The sequence below is a fragment of the Metopolophium dirhodum genome, chromosome 9 (genome assembly GCF_019925205.1).
Source record: "Metopolophium dirhodum isolate CAU chromosome 9, ASM1992520v1, whole genome shotgun sequence".
Lineage (NCBI taxonomy): Eukaryota > Metazoa > Arthropoda > Insecta > Hemiptera > Aphididae > Metopolophium > Metopolophium dirhodum.
Window position 1 is genome coordinate 9,898,290 of NC_083568.1, and position 26,469 is coordinate 9,924,758.

The following is a 26,469-nucleotide window of genomic DNA, read 5'->3' on the forward strand; positions in this document are numbered from 1 at the left end:
TAAATATTAGCAGCAGAAAAGTAATTAAAAGTAGTCTGCTTTGGAATAAAAAAATAAAAATGAACGTTATCACCATTGGAAAAAATAAAATACTTACAAAATGAAAATGATAAAAATCGTGAAAAGATGTTGATTTGCAGTGGTAATTAAATCGCGTAAAAATAAATATTAGCAAAAACAATACTACTTTTCGAGATATTGTGTGTTATAAATATTAAAAGTATCACTTTCCATATAATATGGGGAATTTTCTTCGGAACACATTTGGACGCTTTTTTTAGATTTTGAGCGAAGCGATGAATGTATTGATTTTACAATGATGTGTGTTTTTTTTTTTGTGTCTGTCATCACCTTTTAGGACAGTAAAATTGCTTGGATTTTCTTCAACAGTAACTTTTCTGATAGGAAAGTGAATCTAGTTGGTACTTTGGGGGGGTCAAAAGTAAAAATTTCCCAGTAGTTTTCAAAAGCGACGTGAAAAACAAAAGGAAAATGAAGGAAAAACGGGAATTTTCACGCAAAATCTATTTTTGAGAAATCGATTTTGGTTTTTGGTGTAACTCTAAAACAAATGACCGCAGGGACATGAAATTTTGACTGAATGTTTATATTAGCATTTTCTATAGACTATAAAATGTTGAAAATATTTTGACTGTTTTTGAGCTGTTTACGGACATTGTCAGTTTTCAATTTTTTTAGTTTTTTTTTCTATAATTATCAATAAAATTTTATCTGTTGAGTAAAAAAGCTTGAAAATTTAATAGAAGGCTCCTAGGTTATTGTTTCAAAGGCAGATGAAAAAAATTAAAAATCCTTTGTCACAGTTTTTATTTATAAGCATTTAAAGTTCAAATTTTGACAAAATACCGAAAAATCACGAAAATTAGCAAATTATTTTGAGTTGAGAATTCATAAAAATTTTCTTTTTAAATCTAAGATTTGAAAATGTAATATAAGATTACTCATAAGTTTGTCTACCTTTATCAAAAAAAAATGTCTACAAGAAACATAAATTAAATTTTTATGAGCGTCTGAAATTTATATTTTTACAACATTTGATATTCACTTGATTTCTCATGTAACAATTTTTTTATTTTATTGTAATTGAAAAACGAATGACTGTAGATACTTGAAAATTTCACTGAATGTTTATATTAGCATTTTCTATACACCATAAAATTTTTAAAATATTTTGACTCTTTGAGCGGTTTACGGACATTGTCAGTTTTCAATTTTTTTAATTTTTTTTTCTATAAATATCAATAAAAATTTTTTTGCTGTGTAAAAAAGCGTGAAAATTTTATATAAGGCTCCTGATATATCGTTCTAATAGCAGTTGAAAAATATAAAAAATACATAGGCACAATTTTTTTTTATAAGCATTTAAAGTTCAAATTTTGACAACATTTATCAAATTTATAATTTATTAATTATTTTGTGGTTAAAAATTTATGAATTTTTAACTTTTATGGCTAAGGATTGAAAATTTAAAACAAGGCTCCGCGTAAATAGGTTATATATAAATTACTTTATTCACAATAATATCATCAAATATACTTGGTAAAATCATAGGCTGACTGACCGTTTTCGCTCAGAATCGTTTTTCTTATACAATGATATTATATAATTGAATTCAAATTTAACACCATCCATTACAGTGACCCACTTGTAACCTACTGTACACATATCTACTTATCCACCTTTTTTATCTTGATGCTCCCGATTGTCATAATATTATAACACATTAAAAACGACGTAAATATAAATATAAAAAGACATAATTTGCTTTACAAAATGTCTGTAAACTACGAGCGTCTAGGCGTATAAATAAAAGTTAGCGTAATAATGTATATAATTAAGTGATTAGTATGTATCATCATTTTTTTTTTTTTTGAACTCAAGCTCGGCAACTATAGCCATTAGCTGTTTTGTTATTTTTGTAGGGGGGAACTGTTGGAACGGTTGGTTGAAACATGTTTTTAGGTTTGGCAGAATGTTAAGTTGGGAACCCGTAGGTTTCTGCCATGCCCGGTGTATCATCATATATACCTGACCTAATCTATATTACCTAATCGCCTTGTATATATTAATTTATTATTACCAAACGCTTTGGACGTCAGACGTGGCGTAGTCTCCGCTTTCCCTGTTCTGTCGCCTCAACGGTATTATGGTGGTGGGTTGACCGGAACCGGAAGCGGGCAACAAGAGCCCCGTGGCTGTCTGTCGGTGATGGCCACTGCCACCATGGTGGTGGTGGCCACCGGACAACGATATGTCGCCGGCGCTGCGCAACGATATGACTGAACCGGAATTGTTGTTTCGGGGCGCTCTGTGTTTGGCGTAACCGTAATAGACTCTGAAAATGGAGACGTCAGTGAGTCTTTACATTATTATACACTTGCCGAACACGGCAACGGATATATTAACATTATGCGCCGGGAAAGAAGAGGAAACCTAAGGCAGGTAGGGTGAGCACCACTTCAAACTTTTCCGATTCATCCCCACACTTTGAGTTCTTGTAAAAGGTTCCTGAAGTAAACTATAAGACATCGCGTTTTTTTCTGGATAACGCAATATATGTATTATATACCTAATAATTTAGAAACGTAAATCGCAAATTTTTATACTCTTCATAGATGAGAATAATGAATAAACACTATTATTCTATGGAGAAATCGAAATTCTAATAAGTTGTTTCTGGGTTTTTACATTTTGTGTACTTGAGTATACTCCTTATTATAGATATAGAAGATATGCTTAGTCTTTAGAATCTGAAAATTAAATAGACACGTTTATTACAGATATATTTACTGAAGTTAGTAGAGTTTATTTCTGTAAGATTGTGGTCTTCAATAAACTTAAAAAGTCAAAAATCCAATATTTGAATAATATTTAACCATAACAAGGACAGTGATCATACGTTTAAAAAAACATTCTGTATACATGCGTAGTGTACGATCAAACCTATTCACTGCACCATTTCTCTACAAATCGAGTCAGACGTCCTCGAGTCTTGCAACTTTTTTTGACGTTTTATATATTATTATACCTGTTGTTGGCGTGCTCCATGAGCAGCTCCTCAGGGTCTGACTCGTACGGAGGTTCGTCGTACCAGTGTCTGAGCATATCGTCGTCGTACATGTAAGTCTCGTCCGAGGTGTTACAACGGGCCACGGGCTTGCCGGGTCCCCCACCGCCACCTCCACCACCGTATCGCAACAGTCCGTGACGGATCTCCCGGAGGATGTCCTCGTGTTCACGGTCGAAACGTTCCTTCTTGATCATGGCCTCTTGGACTTTCAACTGCGACAATAATATACGCGCCAGCGTTTCGATTATACATGATTATGTAGAAAATATTTTTATACATATTTTATATCTAGTTATTATATTATGTTCGACGGATAGCAGCAAGGTCACGTTTAGAATGTTTGCGACTACTCCGCAGAACGTGTCTCCCCTAAAAATTCACCGCGCACCAACCTGTCTATGGACCGTTTTCTATAGCGATATTTATACATTTTTGAGGCAGTTTTTGCGCTCGTATATCGTTATTATATTATATTGTAATATATTATATTATACCTAGGTATATAATATTTGAACACCTACACGATACCCATACCGTACAAGGGGAAAGAATATTATTATTTTCTGCTCGCCGTATAACTCGTTCCCCGCCTTATACGCGCGCATAACAAGATTAATGTTACTCCAGACGGCAGTAACGGCCGCCGCCGCACATGACCTTTAATGGGTCCCTGCGGGTCGTGAAACGCGAGCGCATTAACACACCACCGTCGCCGAGTGTATGGGCTTCCGCACGAAAACAACACGCGTATACCCATCACGATCGTGTGTTCGCGTTATTTCGGGCGGCTGTGTCTGTGTGTGTGCGCGCGCGAGAGAGAGGAAAAAAAGGTATAACCGCAAAGGCGTCGGCGGTCGAAAAAAGGGGCATACGTATGTATAGGTTTTTCTGTCTCTCTGTCTCTCTTTCTATCGCGTATACTCAGCCACGGCGTTGAAAAGTTTTTAATGACTCGCCTCGGCTTCCTCCTCGTCCGTGCGCCACCTAATCTGACTTTAATGTTGTTTATTAGCGTAGGTATAATACGTGTATATATACGTGCCGCCGTCACTACGTTTTCGTTCTATTTACGCATTGAATATATCGCAAACTAAAACGCAGATAATATAATAATATGTGCGCATGTAGACGACGTCGCGAGTACAGGAATATAATATATTATGAACACGACTGCAGCTGGTATCGGATGAGGAGGATGTAGAGGGGAGTGGGTGAAATGGAGCGAAATCGACTCACGAAAAAAAATAATATAAATAAAACGGCACCTCTATACGTACAGGTACGCGTACAGAGCTGCTGCAGTGAGTGCGGGAAACTATTTCGATAAAAAAAAAAAAATAAAAAACGAGGAAACGCGAAAACCGGAGCTTTGTTGCCCGTTGTTTATTATAGGACAGGGTTGTTTTTTTATTATTTCATTCGTCCGACACGCCCTTTGCAGCGATCGGATCTCGGCGGCGATCGGAAATCGTATACGCTTTATTTCCCCAAAGTCTCCGGTGTGCCAAACCGTACACCATGTATTTGTGTATGATATACCAACGGTCTCGTAGATTTGGTCAAAACAAGTACACACGACGGCAAATAATTTGCAAAGATATATGTACGAGCAACCCACAGGCGACTTTCATGTTGGTTGTATGAAAAACAATAGGAAAATGTACAACGAAAATAATAATTATTTCATATCAGCGCATGTACGATGCAATATATACGATGCGTGAACTAATTAAATTATATTTATAACTCCAAAATTGTAGAAAATAATAACCTATATAATACATATAAGAACACATTTCTGGAATGTAAAACTATTTCATATGAAGTCTATGTTACGAGTTCCCGCATATATAAATAATAAATGAAAGAGATAAATCGTAACGCAGATATTTAAATGGTTGAAATTACTTTTTAACGAATACACCTACATAAGTTTTCAAACTTATGAGGTAAAAATGTTTTAATAATGACTCAAAAATAAAAAGATAATACAATATATTATGTATGTTGTTAAAATGTTTGACGAAATCCATCCGAAACCGCGTTGGCCGGAAAGCTTCAAATTACAATAAGGGAACGTTAGTTATTATTATTATTTTCGCTCACCCGATGGATGGTTTCTTCAAAACCAGATGGATTGCTGACATGGTTTCTGCCGGACATAGGCACACAACGATTTCTGTTATCCATCATTGTCATGCCCAAACAATCGGGAGTGTTGGCCTGAAACACGATTAATTGATGTTAAAATTGGGATATTTATTTAGTTACATTTTTTTTATATGATTATATTATTATATGATAAAAGTATGCAAATATTGTAAATATAATCAATAGGCATAGTATAGTATAATATTGTTGCATGTACAACAATTGTATCCGTGATTGGCATAATTTCATGTTATGACATGGCATTTTATACAATTATAATAATAATATTAATCTTTATTATGAAAATCAACTCCATTTACAATAATAATATTTCAGAGATGATGACAGTGTTTACACCAATTCTTTAACCGTGTAGGTAGTAGAAATAGTAAATTACTCAAATGAATTATATTACTTGTGAAATGAGCCTATATACGAAGTATGACATGAATAATGCCAATACAGACCTCACTTTTCTTGTTTATAACCACCTCAAGTCAGAATTTTGTTATATTTTTCATTTGGTAATTATTTGCTTTTGTTGTTATATTATAATAGTTTCTTTTTATTTCTCTATCTTTATATCTTTGTTTCTTAATATTTATTTTTCGTAATTTATATGTATATATTCTTACTTATTAACTGTACTAAAAGGAGCCGGTATATATTCTAAAATAGAATAAAACAAAATAATTATTGCTTAACGGTGATTATTATAATCGGACACCCCCCTACTACCTTCTCTTAAAATCATACCTCGAAAATCGCACCTTCTGTGTCCGCGTTAACAACAGCTACTCGTCAAACTTCCAAATACTAGCTGGAGTCCCTCAAGGAAGTGACATAGCTCCCTTCTTATACTCTATATTCGCCCACGACACTCCGACCTCTCCTCATACATCACTGGGTACATATGCTGACGACACGATAATCCTGGCTTCAAACCATGACCCCCAGGTAGTATATCTCCGGCTACAAAATCATCTCAACTCGATTCAACTATGGTCAAACCACTGGAAGATCAAAATTAATGAAGCTAAATCATCCTTTATCACTTTCTCTCTTAGACCAGGGGACTGCCCCTCTGTATCGTTTAATAATAACCAAATTCCAATCACCCCGACAATAAGATACCTAGGTTTGATCTTTGACAGGCGCCTCACATGGGCCCAACACCTTAAAATAAAAAGAAAAACAGTCAACTCCAGACTCCATTTACTCCGCCCACTTCTTAGATCCAAGACATCATTAAAAAATAAACTATTAATATACAAAACCATCATCAGACCTGTTTGGTCCTATGGCATCCAGATTTGGGGCTCTGCCAAACCCTCCAACACGAGAACAATCCAGGCATTCCAGTCTATCTGTCTGAGGCAAATTGTCTCTGCTCCATGGTTTATCACAAATAACAATCTCCACAAAGATCTAAATATTCCATTGCTCACTCAATTAACAAAGTCTCACTACGTCTCCTTTCATTCCAAGTTAATCCAACACTACAATCCATTAATAAAACGCATATCTTCTCTAACAATCCCTGATAACCCCCAGAGACGTTTAAAACGCTCCTGGCCTAGAGACCTTCTAATTTAATCTGTCGGGTGGCACTACTGAGTGCCCTTCCCCATCTGTTATTCTCGATATGTAAATACTATATCTAAATTACTTATTGTACTAAATTGTTGTATAGATTGTAATTATATTTTAAATAATAATAAAAAAAAAAAGTAAAAAAAAAAAAATAATCGGACTATATTATACTATATCATATTTTATTATGCATGCATAAAATATAATTATATATTATGTACAGAAAACACACACAAATTTAAGTTCTTCTGCAATGGTCATCGCCATCATGTTCAAATAATGAATGTTATTATAATTTGATAAGTGAATAATTAATATTTTTTAAGATCAAAATCTAATAATACCTACATTTTAATGAGGTCTTAATTTAATTTTAAGTTAATTCCGTTGATTCACCAGAATATAGGTTGTCATTTTTTTTAACTTATCTAATAACAATATTAAATCATGTTAATTTAACGCAAATTTATACTTCCATGACCTAAATGATAACATATTAATTATTATTAATATAACGTACATCTATTTGCAGTATAATTATTCATTATTTAATTAAAAACTTAATTAACACAACTTACTAATTTATAATAATTCGATTATAGAAAATTATTAATATTTGATAAATTAGTTACACTGATTTGTGCAAATTCCATAGTATAAAACGTGACTTACTAATTAATTATAAAGAAAAAATTTAACTAATTTTAAATAATTTTATTGTTAATAGGTAGTTTAATAATTTATTATTTTTTTATTGATTTAGGGTGACAAATCATCATTGGGGATGGAAAAAATGCCAATATACTTCGGGTCTGTATAAAAATCAATTAAAACGGGTTCATAAATATAACATTAACAGTGGGTAGGTACTTAAACTAATATTGGATTTTGTACAATAGTAAAGTTTTTTAAATGGCGCATCGCCAAAATGGGTTTAGGACTTGTTGGGGTTCTGTACGATAAGAGCAGTTTAATATAAATGTTTATAAGCAATCAGATAATGAGATTTTGTAGTATTACAACACTATTGTATGACATACACTTTTTAATGTCGAGCACATTTTGGATAAAACGTAGACTTAATACTAAAATAAATCATCTAATAATTTAATAGTTAACGAATATATTATATAAATAATAAGTCTAAAATAAAACAATTGTGAATACAATATTAAATTATGCGCGTTTCTAACAAATGTTTTTAAATTTAAAACGCTACAAGAAGATTGCTATATTGGATTTAAAATTAAGTAAGATGAACATTTTTGTGAAAATTTCCGAGCAGATTTTTAAAAACAGCATACATCATAAAGTTAGTCAAAGTGGTTTTTAACTTAATATTAAACATTTTTTTTGAAACAAAACGATGATTTATTATTACTTTACAATTGATGTCACTCTAGACCTAGTATCTATCAGTAAATTGTGTAATATATGTACAATGTTTTAGATAAATATATTTATTAATTCACTCGTTTTTTTATCGAGGTGAAAAAAAAAATTGAATTCGAGATAGTAATAATCGAAGTAGGTACCAAAAATTGTTTTGAAATCTAGAATTGAACTAAACACGTATTGTTTAAAGTAAAACTGAAAATGGACACATATGATATTCAAAACACGTTGAATTATACACAAATAAAAAGTGTTTGCAAAACCAACCAGAATACTAATGAAAAAAAATAGTTATTTTAAATGGTATATAACAGGAATTTACAAATTTAAAAAATAAAACGTCTACATAAAAAATGTATTTTTTTCATTTTAATGCACATAGAATCAATAAACACCGGCAATACACTTTTTAATCACACTGTCATTGTACCTATATTAAATATTGATTTTGTTTCTAAAATGAAAATCTGGGCAAGTTAATGATTTTTTTTAACTCAGTTAAGATAAGTTAATATGCACCAATAACAAAAAGTCAATTTAACTATAGGTTAATTCAGTTAAGTTAAAAGTTAATACACACTTTTTGTTAACTTTAGTTAACTTAATTAAGTAAAAAAAAGTTAATTTGTTTATACAACGCTAGCGTACTTAATTTTTTTCCAACCCAAAACTAAATTATAGGATATAGTGTTATTAATACTTCATACAGTATTTCCATGTAAGTTAGATTCGAATGATATACATTATACATTTTTAACTTTAAACAATTTACGATACATATTTTTTGACATAAAACAAAATAGACTGACATAGTGAAATATTATAAAATTAAAAACAAAATAAATTAACTTAACTTACTTCTTAAAATGAAAAATTAACTCGTCAATTTCACGTTAATTAAGAAAGAAGTTTAGTAAGTTAACAGTTAAGTTAATGAAAAGCCAAAAGTAACTAGTTAAGTTAACAAGTTAATTTAATTTTAACTTTTTAACTTAACTTTAACTTTTTAACTCGTTAGTGCTCAGCCTTGCTAAAATGTCTAAAACTCGATAATTTTAATAACACAATATTATGTTATATAAAATTATGTTAGCGGTATATTTCATCGAATAAGTATTAAACTATTACAATTAGGTATTATTATACTTTTGTTACAAAATAAAAATTACAGCTGTTATCGGTTTAGCTTTTAATATTTTGAAATTTTAAAACTGATTTCAACTAAAAAAAATCCATTAAACGACATGTATAAATTAAAAAGTTGTGACCCCCCATCAGACAGGGTTTTTAAAAATATGTCGAGAGATATTTTCAATTTCAAACACTCGAATATAATTGTAGCACGTATCTGAAAGTGTTATGCACATAAGTGAGACTTTAGAAAAATGCTAGTATAACAACTGCAATACATATTTATATAAATCGGATTTTTAAATTAAATTGTTGTTATCTCAAGGCACAACCGCACAAGACAGTATACAATATTTGAGAACGATTTTGATGGCCGTGTTGTACCTGAAATGCCTATCCAAAACGCCGTGTCATCAGAATTTGGTTAAATATAATATACTTAATAATAAATTATAGATTTATTAAAAATTAGTTCAAATATATAATTAAATTAATATTAAATATTTAATTTGGTTTTTAACTTTTAGTTAAGGTTTATATATTTATTGAGATGTATGTAGATAATTTTTTTTTAAAATCTCGAGTTAGATTATAATGTTTTAAAATGTTTCTTGCCTTTCCAATTATATAATTTTAAATTTTAAATCAACGAATTTCTTTACGATCAAATTGTGTTTAGAAAAGTTATACGCGTATGTATACTATTGTGAACATAGCGGTCGTACGACGCCCCGAGAATGTAGTTAATAACTTTGCTGTCGAACGATTGGCAAAACATATATGTGTACTATTATAATATAAAATATTATATTCTATAATATAGATTTAGTGACTATACTGTAGCTCTAAAAAACTAGTTATTATAAGCGCAGTGATTTGTTCTTAAAAGCATTCGCAGGAACTTTAAATATTGTATGAAAATGTTGAAATATGCAAAAAATACAGTATAATATGATGGATAGGTATGAATAAACAGAAATAAATTAAACAGCATATTTATTCGACGTCACAAATAAAAATAACATTTGTTAAATGTTAAAAATTGTTCCTGATTACAAATTTTACATATTATAATAAAATTATTTTGCTCAGACATTTTCTTCTTCTATGACAATGAAATCGTAAAATATACCGTTAAAAACCCAAAAAAGCATTAAAACAATGAAATATGTGACAAAAATGTTTATATTTTGCTTCATGGCAATCTGCATCAGAGAAAAAAATGTAAAACTTACTTAGGTGTTTCAATGATATCATGAAGAATCAATTAAAATTAAACTAAGCAAATCATACAATAAGTCGTTAGCGGCTCCGTATATACGCATACGTTTATGTGTAAAGCGAAGTTATCATCGACTGTATATTGTAATACACATATACGTATATAAAGCTGCCAACAAGGGAAAAGCATGAAAAAATGCGACCTGTCCACAGGTTGCCTCAGGGGTACTAGTGCGCACTACGTGTATAATATATATTATGCGTGTGTGTGTATAACACCCGTAAATAATAATGCGTTTGTGCACTGGCAAAAAACGCCGAGCGCTGGCCGGAATTCGACTGAGAGATGGAAAATTTGGGGGTTCGTGCCAAACATTCGGTAACTTCAACCCCTCTGCCGTCGGCACTAATACTCACACACGATATTATATAGTGATTCTGAGCGTGTGGAAAGGGATGGAATGTAATCTGAAATAGGTGTGTGAGTGTGTGTGCGCGCACGCGCTCACGTTATAGTGGGGGTGTAAGGCCAATGGATGACTTGAGGAATATCGGTGAGAATTTTGGTGATTTCTCGCCAAAATCGCGCGGGAAACGATCCGACAACGAGTGGAAATATATGTATATAATTAATATACCAACACGCAACCCCAAACTTAATCCGAAAACAGTGTTGATCCGACGGTTTAGAAAATCAAGACTTCAATAGCATAAAAGCACAATGTGATTTTTTCTTAGTGTTCATATACTCATACAAGATATTACATTTTTTCGGTCATTATTTAGTTTTTATATTTTATTTTGAATGACAACTTTTATAAAATACTTTCTCTTCAAAATAGTATAAAATGAAAAAAAAATTATCTTGAACATCTGCATAAGAAATTTATTTATACAACAATATAAGCTCGACCCGTATTATACATATAAATTAATACGAGTGTTGAGTTTTCGAGAATCGTATTATTTTAACCGTATGGCCGCGAAACAACGCCTGCTGCTACATGGACAGCAAAAAAAAAAGAAAGGCGATTTTTGTATATTAAAAAGTATTTTTGATTAAATTACGTGTAAAGAAAGAACCTAAATGTTTATATTCATGAGTTTATACATTATAATCCGTATGCGTTGTAAAGTTTTCAGAGGATAGGATAGAGAAAAATCGAGAGCTTCTGCAGCTGGGTCGGCGGTGAATAGGGCGAGGGGATGGGTGGTGGAGAGGTGTAATTTCGGTCTCTAAGGTCATTACACATAGAAATCCACTAGTGGTCGGAATGTGTACATTATTTGACGCGGAGTTCCGGTATATATATAAACAACCAAAAAAGACGACGACAACGACGATTCGGACGGGAACAAAATATAACGACAAATCATATAATATTATAATATGGACGATAAGGCATTTTCGATTATAAGTGCACCCGTTAAGTCATTATCTCACACACAGTGCGCGATCAGCGTTGACCGAGACTGAGCATCTATTCAAGCGGTCGAATAAAACAAATCCATTGTGGCATTTATACAGGCTGATAATTTTTTGTTGAAACGTAATAGATTGAATTGTATGATTTTTCATAGAAAATTTTTAAGGATTTTTCAATTTCGTTTACGAATTCTATAGCAACGTTTTGTTGCGCGCACTGTGGAGTGCCTGTTCAGTAAAATCGTCAAGAACGAAAAATGTCAACGAAAACGAGGGAGCAGAAGGCAGGCCGCGCGTATTACCAAACCCTTATAGAGAATCCCAATGCCGTATTTTATCCCAGCGCTCCCATAGGTCCGTTTGAATTTTGCGCCATAATCATATCAATATTAATTAATAATAAATCATTATAATATATACAGCTATATGTATAAATAATTTGTATTGTTAAGTTTATGATTATACAACTAATATACTCATTTATAATATTCTCATAGGTTTAAATAAATAGTTCACTAATTTATCTATTTCGTTATATTTTCATTAAATAGATAAAATACTTAAACTTATGAATTCATACTTATTATGCATACCTATACATGTTTACTTATATTACATAAAAATTATCTATATAGTTATACTTTTGTAGACTAGGTACAATAATAGTGGTACAACCAAGCCCGGATTAAGGGGGGGGGCATGTGGGTCAAGTCCCCGGGGCCCCTGTGTGTAAAGGGCCCATAGTCTTCTCGGCTTAAAATTACATCGAGTGATAATTTTCACTTTTTATAGTACCTACAAGAATATTTTTATTTTTAATTTTTTTCTTGTTTGAACTAACATGCGATGGGGCCCGTCGACCGTGTTTACCACCTATAGCATGGTAAGTGGGGACACATAGTGTCATAGCCAGGTTTGTGTGTATAGGGAATCTTTAAGTGACACAAGATGGGCATGCCATTCTGAGGCTTGCCGCGCACTCACTATAAATTATAAAACTATATTAACTGTACTTTTTGAAATATCTGATACCAAAAATGAAAATGGGGATACAAAATATAATGCAAAGGTGTTGTTGAAAAAAATGTTGAAAAAAGAAACCGGCTATTTGTGTCTATTTTGGAATGACATATTACAACATTGTAATAAAGTATTTATTGATTTACAAAGCAAAAGCAATGATATTTTAAAAGCTGTGAATTTGTTGAAAAGTTTAAAAAATGTTGTTTCAAGTTTAAGGGATTCAAACATGGTCTATGAACATAGGGTTGGAGAATTTTGCTCCCAAATAAGTATCATATATAAAGATGAAAATAAAAAAAAAATTATAAAAAAATTTCTTGATGGTAATACAATAAAACTTTAACTGCACTTAGTGGTATTGATAAATTTTGGGTTGAAAAACATCATGTAATAGTTGATAAATTTTGCTCAGACCTGGACAAAATAATAAATACATATACTGTAGTAGTTGATAATTTGTTATTCTTAACTAAACTACATGTTGAGTCTACTATTGATGTTGAGGAAATAAGTGTTAACAAATTCATTAGTGTATATAAAGATGATTTTGATGATTCAATAAAGTATGAAATAGTACATTTCAAGCAGTTTTGGGATCAGTTAAAACCAACATTTGATGGAAGTGATGTACTCAAGATACTTGAATGGATAACTGAATGTAATGTTATTAATATTTCCCCTAACATTCATATTGCTTTGAGAATATATCTTACCATTCCTGTTGCTAATTCTACTGTAGAGAGAGCATTTTCGAAGTTGGCCAGAATTAAAAATAAAAATAGATCTTTACAAACACAAGATAATTTGTCATCATTAATGATTTTATCAACAGGAAATGATGTTCTTCAAAATTTAGCTTCGATAAAACATTACAAATATTTGCTACTCAAAAAGCTAGAAAAACTTTTACTTAAACAATACTTAATTTTATTTGTAAATATGTATCAAAAAAAAATGATGTTTTTAATATTATTATTATTATCATATTTAAATAAAAAGGTTTAAATTGTTTTTATTGTACACCTACTTTTATAATTTTAAAGAATTGTTTTTATTGATGGGGGCCCACAACTGTGTATGGGCCCCTGAAGGTCTTAATCCGGGCTTGGGTACAACATAAAAACCATTAAGACTTTCAATTCATAAATTGTAATAATCTGTACATTTGTAATACATTATTATATATGTTATCACATATTATTATTAGGTCTACGCAGCTCTCGCGTTTTTTGATGCGAAGTCAGCGGTTGTCGGGTGGAGAGAGCACGCGCACCAGCTTCAAGGAGACGGCTTAGAGACGGGATGGGGAGAGTAGTCGAATGTAGGCTCGATTTGTGTTCGTTACCGGACGATATCAAAATTATCGACGGTCCGTTCATCGTATTTCCATAACGAACACGTTTCCCAACAGACATTACCTCCGCTTAATCGCATGTGCATAAATACAATTTCAATAAACATAAATAATTCCACAATAACCATGTGTATTCATTTACCGTTTATTGGCGATTGAAAGCTTACCAATTATTAGGTCGTCGGGGGTGGATCTGTAACGGGGAACTGGTAAAATAACATATAAATGATACACAGCGTCCCCGTGCTGTTACATCTTATCACTTTCAATCGGCAATCTTCGCGGCGAAATCACACTGTTCGCATACAGCATATCTACAACCGTACTGTTATCTACTTTCTACTATTACCTATCTCTTTTGATAAACATAATATGATCGGAATATCAAATTCTGTTGTGCACATTTGACATTTCAACATATATTATGTAATATTTTAAATAAAAATCAACAATAAATTGATATAAGTACAAATTGTTACTACTATTGTGTGTTACAATCAATAATTTTCGTATACGAATTCAAATGTGTCGTGATAGCGGCACTCTCGTAAATGTTATTTATTGTGGAGGGGGAGAGCTTAAAGCAATTTTTAGAATACATGAGTACAGTTTTTTTTTTTTACAGAAAAACCTATTTTAAAGGTCTCTGCAGACCTACGCTTACGATATTTTATTAAAAAAACACGAAACTTAACAGAGAAAATGGATGCATAGTTTTATGTTAAAAATATCACCCGGTATACATACTGCAGTGCGTCGTATATGTTATTTTATATAATACATTTTTTTTTCGTATTAAATCTGTTCGGGTGTGAAATGTCATCGCGCAGATACGAACGAGAGCCCGGTGTCGGATCACCGGTTACCACCCGTGAGTCGTGACCTCGGAGAATCAAATTCGGTCGACGATTTGTATACAGGGAATATAATAATATATACCTACTAATACTTTATATTTACCTATACACACACCTACGTCATACTATACGTATACAAGCACCGGATATGGGTAGTAGGCTACTGCCACAGTATGTATATTATATGTACGAGCACGGGATATCATACAAAACCTATATGTTTGTATAATACTGACAATACGCACGTGCGGTGTAGGTGAAAAAAAAATATAAATATACACACTCATAACATATAATATATATTATGCATGTACTTTGCGAATTTGATTGTACAGTATCCGCGACGAAGTCAAGGGGTGTATGGGGTATATAGTGAAAATAGTAAATCTCGAGGGATTTATTTATTTATTTTTATTTTTATATCAAATCCTCCTCTCTCCTTTTGGTTTGACTAAATCCAGCGCCGGTCCCTATACTGATTGGCATGCAAATACGTAGAAATGCTCAAATCGGTATTCCATTGACACATCGTCGTCGTCACCAGAGTACACACTCGATCCACATGACCCACCAACCACAGGTACTCACATAATAATATTACGTGTTATCATAAAACAACATAAGACGATTAAATATTTGTCAGAAGCAATCAGGAATATATATTTGGTGGCATATAATATAATATATATCATATTAGCATCAACATCGTCTATACTGTTTCCTGTATAGACAATACTGCAGTATGTTTTTTAATTTACAATTTAATCGGACTTACAAATTATGTAATACTTGTTTATACTTTTGGTGATTGGATTATCGCGTGATGTTACCGTCAAACAAAGCAAATTTTTGTTTGTTTAATATTGAACAACGTGGGATGAAGATAAAAAAACAAATTATTATTCGTGCGAAAATATCATCGGGCTCGTAAATACAGAGAACAACAATATATTAAGTAGGTACCTACGTTATAATCTAGTGAATTACATTTTTAAGTGACTTATTTATTAAAACAATAACCAACATTTAACTGATTTTTAAAATACATTTTTTTAGTTATAATCTATTTTTCAATAAGTTTTTATGATTATTTGAAAGCCTAATTTTATTATTAATAACAATTATAGTTAATAGATAAATTAAATAATAGTTTATGATGTGTAAAAATATATGATAATACAAATAAGTAGGAATACAAATAGTTTTTATAAAATCCGTAAAAACAGCATTTAAGTGTAGCAGAAACAAGTATAAATAAATATAATAATAATAATCGAACATTGAGCAGTACACCTGTAAGCACGTTCCACGATGTAAATGAATAAAAGAGGGTTGATTTTCTACGGAAATGTCGTCGCCGACTTTTGCGTGATTGCCACCGTCTTGCTACTATTTCTATATGTACCTCAACCAGCTATAGCCGCTAGTATATATACGCCTTCACCGAAATGTCGTATTTGAAATATAAAATGAAAACGTAACAGACATTTTCGGGTCAACAGCCACGATGGAAAAAAGAAAGAGACGGATCAATAAAATTTTTAAAAAAACGAGACGAGAAAAAAATTACTGGGGCACAATATAATAATATATATAATACATATAAAAATGCATATATAAAAAGACACTTAGCCGAACGATTTTATAGTACCTTAAATTTTTTTAGTTATATATCAGTCTCGAGTATAGACGGCGGTTACCATAGTTACTTGTGAGATTTGGTGAAGTGAGAGGGGGGTCTCATAAGCGTTCCATTGGAATGTTTTTTCGAACGTACAGGAATTAATTATGCCATTTGATTTAGTAAAAAAAATGAGGTCAAACCGTTCTCTCCTGGTTTGAAACGTTAATTAACGATTAATGAGGAAACTACCACCTATAATGCCACTAAACCACACCAAATACACGGACGAGTGGATAGCCGCTACCATCTCGCGCATAAAAGCTTTAGAAACAGCTGCGCGTTATTTTATACACACACAGACATATCCATAGACTCGTAGTTTGTGTATAATATATGCTTGAGTGTGTGTGTTTGTGCGCGCTTGAGTACAGTATTTCCGCCGACAGTAGTTAACACAAAGTGCACAGTCGGACCACTACTCTCGCGCGTATTGCAAACAGTAAAATAATATGTATCCTTACCCGGGCTGAAACGTTTTGTTGACTTCGCGATTTATCTCTCCTGTGGGTCTTGAAATTCCGCAAAAACCGCGTCAATGTGATCTTCTTTTTGCCGGGTCGGTCTGCAAAACAAATTACAGAAAGAATCGCATATTATTTACTACATGCAATTTTTAAACTCTATTATTATTATTTGATGGATGTTTCTCGTTTATGTTTGCACACGACGTTAAACGCCTACGTAATAAAGTTATAACCTTTTAAAAGATATTATTTTGCTATTTTGAATGTTGCCATTATTTTAGGGACAGAGAAGACTAGCACAAAGGAAATATAGGAATAAATCAACGCGGACAAGGTGTGCTCGGGTGGATGCACAAACTTGTCTGCCGAACATCACATCGACACGTTTGCTACAAATTCACCGAAACCTTTGGAAAACAAACCCCATTTTCAAGCATACACTATATATATAGTCCAACTATCTCACTTCAATCCCCCTCACCCCACCGATAACGATTCAAATCCACCACAACCCGGTTTCCTCCCCCGGGATACCGTCTAATTTCCATTTAAATTTTATCCCGGGCTCACTGGATGAAATCCATTTTGGCCTTGGGAAAACCGCGAAATTGCGGAGTTCCCATGGTCCAAAAAAGAAAAGGGTGGAAGCGAGCAGAAAGATAGAGGAGAAAGAGTAAAAGAGAAAAAAGGTTTTTCCGCATCTCTAGCACTCTTTGGATTTGCTGGTCCCAAATTTCCACCACCATCGTTGTCTCATGTAAAGAAGATGGAAATTCTTATTTTAATATCGTTTCTGTTAAGTGTACCGAATAAACGAGCTTTGGAATGGAGTGGAAGGACCTTTTTCATTTTTAATTAACTCATCGTACAAAATAAAAATAAATAATAAGAAATAAAAAACAGAATAGTTATATACAGTTATAATAATACTATTGTCGTAGACGGATGGATATTTGCTTGTTATTATTTATTAATATGCGATTGGATATGAATATAACTTATAATATTGAAACTACTCTCCGTCAAGCGATTACTTTTTAGTAACGCAAATCATTAATACTGACTACATGTTAAGTAAATAAAAGTACGTTTATTTACCAGCAGGAGGAAACTCGTAGAAATATGCAGATCTTGGACTCAAGCACCTGAAACATATAATATGATGCATAATAAGTAATAATAAATAATTTCATAGGTATGCATAAAACAATTTTAAAATTATATTCAAACTTATCTACGCATATGCAAATACCTTCACAAATTATTATCAAGAGTATAAATACTATCGAGAACACTTTCAATTTTTTTTTTATATCAGTCGAAGACCAGCTGTAGTCAGTTTTCTGATAAAATATTATGCTACTATCTTTATCTTACATAAATATTATAAACATTAATAACCATAAAACAGGATTGTTCAAAAAGATTTCTTAACGGAAAAACATTTTTTTAAGATAATAATATATCGAGTATAATCACAAACTTTTTTTGAGTGTTGTGTATATACTTGACCATCTTGTACCCAAAAAAGTATTATCATTTAAGTGATATTTGAGTACCTCTACCATATATAGGTACTCAAATATCTGATGTTTTCATATACAGGGGGGGGGGGGTTATTATTGAACACTCATTATTTTAAAAAGTACCCATAAATGATTTTGAAATAAAATGTTTACATGATTCTTAGTAGTTAAAAAACAACATGTAAAAAAATTATAATATTTTTGATTCTGAGCGGAGCGATGAATGTATTGATTTTACAATAATGATGTGTGTTTTTTTAAATGTTTTTAATATGTCTGTGTAGACGATAAGTAGTCAAAATAATGCTTCGATTTTCAACTTCAGTATATTATTCAATGGGAAAGCGAATCTAGTTTGTACATGGAAAAAGGTCGACATTTCAAATTCCCAATAGTTTTCAAAAGCGCAAGGAAAAACAAAATAAAAATTAAGGAAAACCGTGAATTTTTAGCAAAATTGATTTTGGTTTTTGGTGTAACTCTAAAACAAATGAACGTCTATAAAATTTTCAATGGTTGTTTATATTTGCATTTTCTATACACGATAAAATTTAAAAAATATTTTGATTTGTTTTCAAATGTTTAGGAACATTTCCTGGATGTCAATAAAACTTTATTTGTTGAGTAAAAAGCTTGAAAATATAATACAATAAGGCTCCTACTATAATGTTACAATGATATTTGAAAATCATTAAAAATCCTTAGTCACAGTTTATTTTAGTAAGCATTTAAAGTTCAAATATTGACAAAACACTGAAAAATCACGAAAAATTAGCAAATTATTTTGAGTTGAGAATTCATAAAAAATTTTCTTTTTAAAACTAAGGTCTGAAAATGTAATACAAGATTATTCATAATATTATCTACCTTTATCAAAAAAAAAAATGTCTACAATCTTAAATTTTTATGAGCGTTTGAATTTCATATTTTTACAATGTTGGATATTGGATATTGGATATTCACTCGATTTTTCATGTAGCGATTTTGTTATTTTGTTTTAATTCAAAAACGAATAACTGTAAATACACGAAAATTTCACTGAATGTTTATATTCCAATTTTATGTATACATTAAAATTTTGAAAATATTTTGACTCTTTTTGATCTGTTTACGGGCATTGTCAATTTTAATTTTTTTTAGTTTTTTTTTCTATAAATATCAATCAAATTTTATTTGTTGGGTAAGAAAGCGTGAAAATGTAATGAAAGGCTTCTGATATATTGTTACAATATCAGTTGAAAAATATTAAAAATACATAGGCACAATTTTTTTTATGATCATTTAAAGTTCAAATGTTGATAAAATACGTAAAAACCACGAAAATGTGCAAATAATTTCGAGTTAGAAATTCATAAAAATTTTTTTTTTTAAATCTAAGATTTGTAAATTGAATACAAGATTTCCAATAAGTATTTCTACCTTTATCAAAAAAAACTTCTAAAGTATATTATTATATACAAATATTATAAATTATAATAAACAAATTATAATAATTCACCTTTTCCAGCTATCATAATAGTTATAAGTCATTACAATATAAATATAATATTAAGTATCCTAGGCAGACAAACCGTCGCCGTTCAGCATAATTTTTTGTATACAATGATCGATATTATATCATTGAATTTAAATGTAACACTATCCATAATTTTGAAATCTAATACATGCATGATTATGTTTATATAGATTTTTAATTTCATAAAACATATATTGTACAAATATATGAATAATTATATATTCTTAAAATGATTTAGCTTAAACGAATAATCAATACATTTTTATAATAATTATTGTTTAATACAATTTACGAACAAGTATATTATAATGCTTTCATAGTCATTGATAATAATTTTATATTTGACTAAATGATACAATTATGGGCATGCATAATATATTAATATATATATTGATTGTATTTTAGTATTTTACATAAAACAATGATTTAGTTTTATGAAACCACACTGACATATATATATTTTTTAATTGAATAATAAATAAAAATAAAAATAAAATATTAAAAATCCCTCTATATTTGTGAACATGAAAATTAACTTTGAGACTAAGCGAGTGTTTCAGGAGATATGGCATAAGATTCCTCAGGGATGGCAACTCAGTACGATAATAAAAGTTGTTATGCCTTTCTTCAAAAGAAATAATAATGATAATAAATAAATATATAATATATAGAATAAAAATGATTTATGACAAGTAATAAATTATACGTGATCGTTACACGGTCTTATTTATTATGTAATCGAAGCCTAATGTATAACATATAGCTAAGAAGCTGCAGCCAAGAATACCACAGCAAAATGTTTTATGTTAACTGTGTAAAATAATATATATGATAATAATAAAACGAGATTTCTAGACTGTAAATAATTAAACAGATTAAAGGCACGTATTATACGTAATGCATTCTATCCGGCCACGATCAGACAACCTTATTTTTATATATTATATACATTATACACTCGAAGATGTTATACGATACGACATGAACAATAATAGATGGCTGTTAACTGATTAAAAACATAATATATAACGACGATACGACCTATTAAGTACAGAGATGAACATACATTTTCAAATTGAATTAAAGTATAAACAAATGTATATTTTACCTACCTAATGTGTCTATATTATATACAATGATCTTTAAGCGATTTTTATAGTTCACTATTAATAATGCAAATAAAAATAACAGATTCAAGTAAAAATGGTTTTGTATTTTTCATCCTCAATACATTTTATAAACATTATAAATCCGTTATAGCCCTTGAGTAACTACTTAAGTACGTAAGCACATAACCCTAACTCACAAATTCTAAAAAAAATATACATATATTACAATGTTATATTATAATTTATAATACGAACTACGCAAAAAGTGCAATATTTGACGGCGTACCTACATCTACCTCAAAGATGCGTACTATACATATACATATGGCTTGCACTTACATACTTGAAACTCACATTCTTAGTCCCATTTCACCTTAGTAGCAGTAGAAGTAGCAGTGATTTGGGCAATTTCTATTGTAAATTCCTGCCGACACACACACACATACTTTTGGTCGCATATTTTCGACAGCATACCCCGCCGTTATGGTTTAGTGGGAAAACCACAGAACGCGTATAGAGTCCGGTCGACACCCGAAGCGTAAGTTCGACATGTCGCACTGCACCGACGAGACCAAGGATTTAACGCGATCAAATATTTATACATTATATTTTAGTCTAACTTCGTAAAATTGTGTCGACCCTAACAAAAGAAAAAAATTCAATCAATAAAAATGTTGGCAATCGAGCTTCGTTGTTGGCATATGCACTCAATAATATGGTATTCCACCGCGGATGATAAAATTTCGATAAACAAGAAAGAATCTCTATAACCACTTCCAGCGCAACGCGATCGATTTACGCAGCGAGTGGTAGACACTATACATGTTATATATACATATATAATATAGTATTATTACTATTATTATTCTTAAGAGCGGACGGCGGATGTGGGCTATACGGCGGTGTTTCTATAAGACACGTGGTTGTCGTGTAGACGAATGGCCACGGTTTGTCGTCCGTGGGGTGGTAGCAATTTTTCAATATTATATTATTTCACCAGTCACTGTTGTGCGTTCGTCGGGCTGTGGACGTTATTAAATATTATTCTTTGTATGTACATATTATGGAGAGATGAGATCACGCACAAACAACTGAATGTCAACGCTCCGGCATAAATAGTTATAATAATAATAATAGAATACAATAATAGTAATCGTAATAAACGAACGTATTGGGGAAACAGATTAACAAAACGCGCTCTGGTGGAAACAATTTGTACCTTCCAATTCGGGATGTATAGATATAGTTTTATATTGGTTATTTTACTTTTTATAATAAATGAATTCTGGTATCGAAACTTTATACGCTTTTATAGCTAACTGTATACGTTGGTAAGTACAATTTCTACTAATATTATTAAATACATTCAAATACACTTCACTTAAAGCAAAATATATGCGAAATGTCGGGAAAATACATACAATCTCCCGACTCGAGTTTAGACTCCGCGTAGGGGGGAACCCGCCTAACCATCAGTACGATAGACGTCGACAGCGCTCCCAGTGTTAATTTGTCTTCCCAATATACTACATGTGCCAACGAAAATTTAATGAATGTCCGAGGGCGGCGTGGCGTACAGAGACGGTCGTGTATACATATATTATTATAATAATATAGTTGTATTGCACCAGCAGCAGAATCGCACACGGAAAACACTCTTCGTTTATTTTAATTTAGAGGTCCCTTTTGCCCGGCGGTCGTAAACTACCGTTGCCGCCGGCAGGAGGGAGTGTGCGACGAATCAGACTGGCCGGATCACATCGGCGGCGTAACGGAGTTTATGTGAGATGGGGGTGGAAATATTAAAAATAAAAAATAAAACAGTCGTCCGATTAAAATATACGAGCTAATTTTACAGCGGTTTAATTTCGCAGGACAAATTATAATTAATAAAAGTGTTTGCGCGATCACGCCAAATCCAAGCGAGCGTAAATATTATATATAGGTAGGTACACCCATAGGCGCAAATTGACTAAATTTTTTTTTTTGGGGGGGGATTCAAACCCCCCTATCAATAGGCCATATTGCTTAGTACCACAGAATATAAAAATTAGTACTAATTACTAGATTTTGAACTGGGGGGATAAGTCCCCCCAAGCCCCTCCCCCCTATTTGCGCCAATGGGTACACCTACCTATAATACCAACTATACATATAGGTACCTACGCATAAACATATTATTGTTTAATGGCATATCCCGAAGAATCACGGCCTGCTATTATTATTAACTCGCACAGAGTTAATCGCCCACGCATGACCACGATAAATATATAGCAATATAAAATATAATATGTACAAAGCGTTGATTAATAATAATACAATATATATCTGCGACGGATGTCAGTGATTTAAACATATACCCGAAATCAATATATTATTAATATAATATTAGTCGGGTACTCAGAGAATTGTTCAGACGACAAAGTAAATTTGTTACATAATACACGAGCGTTTGAATGTATATGTATTTATGGACACAGCGCGCATAAAACAAGGTTTCGACCAGTCAATATGTTGAGTATATCGCCGGAAAGATTAATCGATATTTTCTTAGCTGGGATTATTAATATTTAATGCGTGCTATATATTATATATATAATTATTTTAGCTTAGTTTAGTTTAGAAAATAATTATGTATTAATATTTATTGTAGTCTACCTGAGAAATTATATTTAATAAATAAAATCTGATTTATGGTAGCTGTGTATGAAATAATAATATATGAGAACACCGACTACATCCAACAAAGACAGAAGACAATATATAGGTCATCAAAAAAATTTGGTTACACAAAGCGTTTTTTTATTTTACAACCGGTGGTAACTATTGAGAATAATATTTAAGGTGATTGAAGGCGGTGATTTAATAAGGGGTCGCGTATAGGCAATTCGATGTCTTATACTCGTTACGCAATGTGGTTGTGTGCGAATAAATGATCATTAGTGTGCGACACTGTGCGTAGATATGTTCGGAATCCGTCGTGTGCCACTCTCGCACGCACACACACATGTCAATAAATCGAAAAAAATGAAATATATTCTTCTATGCAACACCTATAAAAACTACTAAAAGCGGTAGTCAATTAAACAAACTTCCTGAAGTTAGATTGTAATTTCGAAAAAAGGGTTGAATTCGTAAGCTCCTAGACTATGCTTTGTAAGAACCACTTTTTTGATATAAAACCAAAATAAATACAAATGTATGCAATTATTTCATGAGATTTTTTAAAAAAATATCCAAATTGTATGGTCCTTTAAAATTGAAAATTGAAATTCGACTTCCTAGAAAGCCTAGTTATTTTGCCAACGAATTTTTAAATCGGATATTCAGAAGTATGTGTAATTTACCACCGCTTATTGGTCTAAAACGTACGAAAAATACGTGACATGCGATCCCCTTAATAACCGTAACTATTCTATAAGGGCTTGATTGACAGAATGTACATCCTGGCGTTGCGTGACCCCCTTCCCAACAGGGCCCCATTATTTAAGATATTTAATAAAAATATTAATGCAAAAAGTAGTTACCTAACCTAAAAAAAGTAACCTACCGTTTGCTAATAGTTATACTTACAGTAATCTATCAACCAAAAATGAAGGCATTAATTCACTCGGTGTCATTAATATTATTTGAAATTACTATTAACGGTTAACAAGTATAAAATAATACTGTGAAATGAGGATTCCAAATCAAATATTTTCGATTACGATAATGTAAAATGTAATAATCGTTTTATCGAAACATTAAGCCTTTGATAGAATCTTTTAAACATATAAAAACAACAGGAAACGGATCTGTATTATGCTAGGAAATTGTTATTAATAACTATTATATTAGGTACACGACGATTTTTATGTAAATATAATATCAACGCACGTAAACCATAGTGTATTTTACACGAATAATAAACATATTATACAATGACCTATATACGGGCCGCGGCCCGCGGGCCGGTACACGTGGTGATGCATCAAAATTGCATATACAATACGCCGTCTTCGTGTGATTTGTGAACCGATTGATCTCGCTAGAGACTCCTTTCTGTGTGTAAGAAACACCGAGAAAAAACAACAAACAAATTACGATAGCGAGACTATTATACATTAAGTTTCGTTTTTGCGCTCGGACCTCTCACTCGCGGAGTGCGAGAGAAACAGAGATAAGAACTGCAGTTTTATGATTCTCATTTTTCGTTCCGTGGATCCGTCGTACCGTCTTATCTGCGGTCAACGGTCGTCGGTCGTCGGTTATTGTTTGCAGGTATATTTCCAGGTAGCAGGTATAAATGTACCTATAATATAGGAAAAAAATCATCCCCCGACGAACAACCCCAAAAAAAAATCCCCGACCCTAGGAAAAAAATCTCCAGACTACAATATTACTCACAACCACATGCAACATGAACAAATATTTTAGATTCTGAGTGAAGCAATGAATTTATTGATTTTACAATGATGTGTATTTTTTTAAATTTTTTTTTGTGTCTGTCATCACCTTTTAGGACAGTAAAAGTGCTTGGATTTTCTTCAACAGTAACTTTTCTGATAGGAAAGTGAATTTAGTTGGTACTTTGGGTGGTCAAAAGTAAAAATTTTCCAGTAGTTTTCAAAAGTGATGTGAAAGGGACGTGACAGAACACGGGACCAACCGCATCGCATTCGCAAGTGGCCCCAGAATTCCAAAAACACTCACATTTTCATATCTGAAGCAAAATACATTGTTCCGAGATGTCACTGTAAAACGTGCTTAGGAAAAATAATTGAAATCCACAAAAAAGTACTTAGGAGAAGTAAAAAAGGCTTTCTGTGCGTAAGTTAAAGCGATTGGGAGAAAAAGTAGAATTTGGAGCTTAATAAAGAAACGAAATCAAACCCAAAATTCTGTGCCTCAACTTGAAAAAATATCAATTCACAAAAATTTCAAGATGT

At 31.8% G+C, this 26,469-nt stretch overlaps 1 protein-coding gene across 1 annotated transcript in view; it reads right to left on the minus strand.

Moving 5' to 3' along the window:
- The window catches only part of LOC132951620 (uncharacterized), a 94,853-nt gene that overhangs the window by 6,175 nt on the left and 62,209 nt on the right, over nucleotides 1-26,469 (minus strand). Inside the window, exons 4-8 of the mRNA XM_061023433.1 lie at nucleotides 18,489-18,535; nucleotides 17,388-17,488; nucleotides 5,198-5,314; nucleotides 3,050-3,303; nucleotides 2,102-2,356 (exon numbers count right to left, since the gene is read on the minus strand). Coding sequence (XP_060879416.1) covers nucleotides 2,102-2,356; nucleotides 3,050-3,303; nucleotides 5,198-5,314; nucleotides 17,388-17,488; nucleotides 18,489-18,535 — 774 coding nt within the window. The remainder of the gene's footprint in view (nucleotides 1-2,101; nucleotides 2,357-3,049; nucleotides 3,304-5,197; nucleotides 5,315-17,387; nucleotides 17,489-18,488; nucleotides 18,536-26,469) is intronic.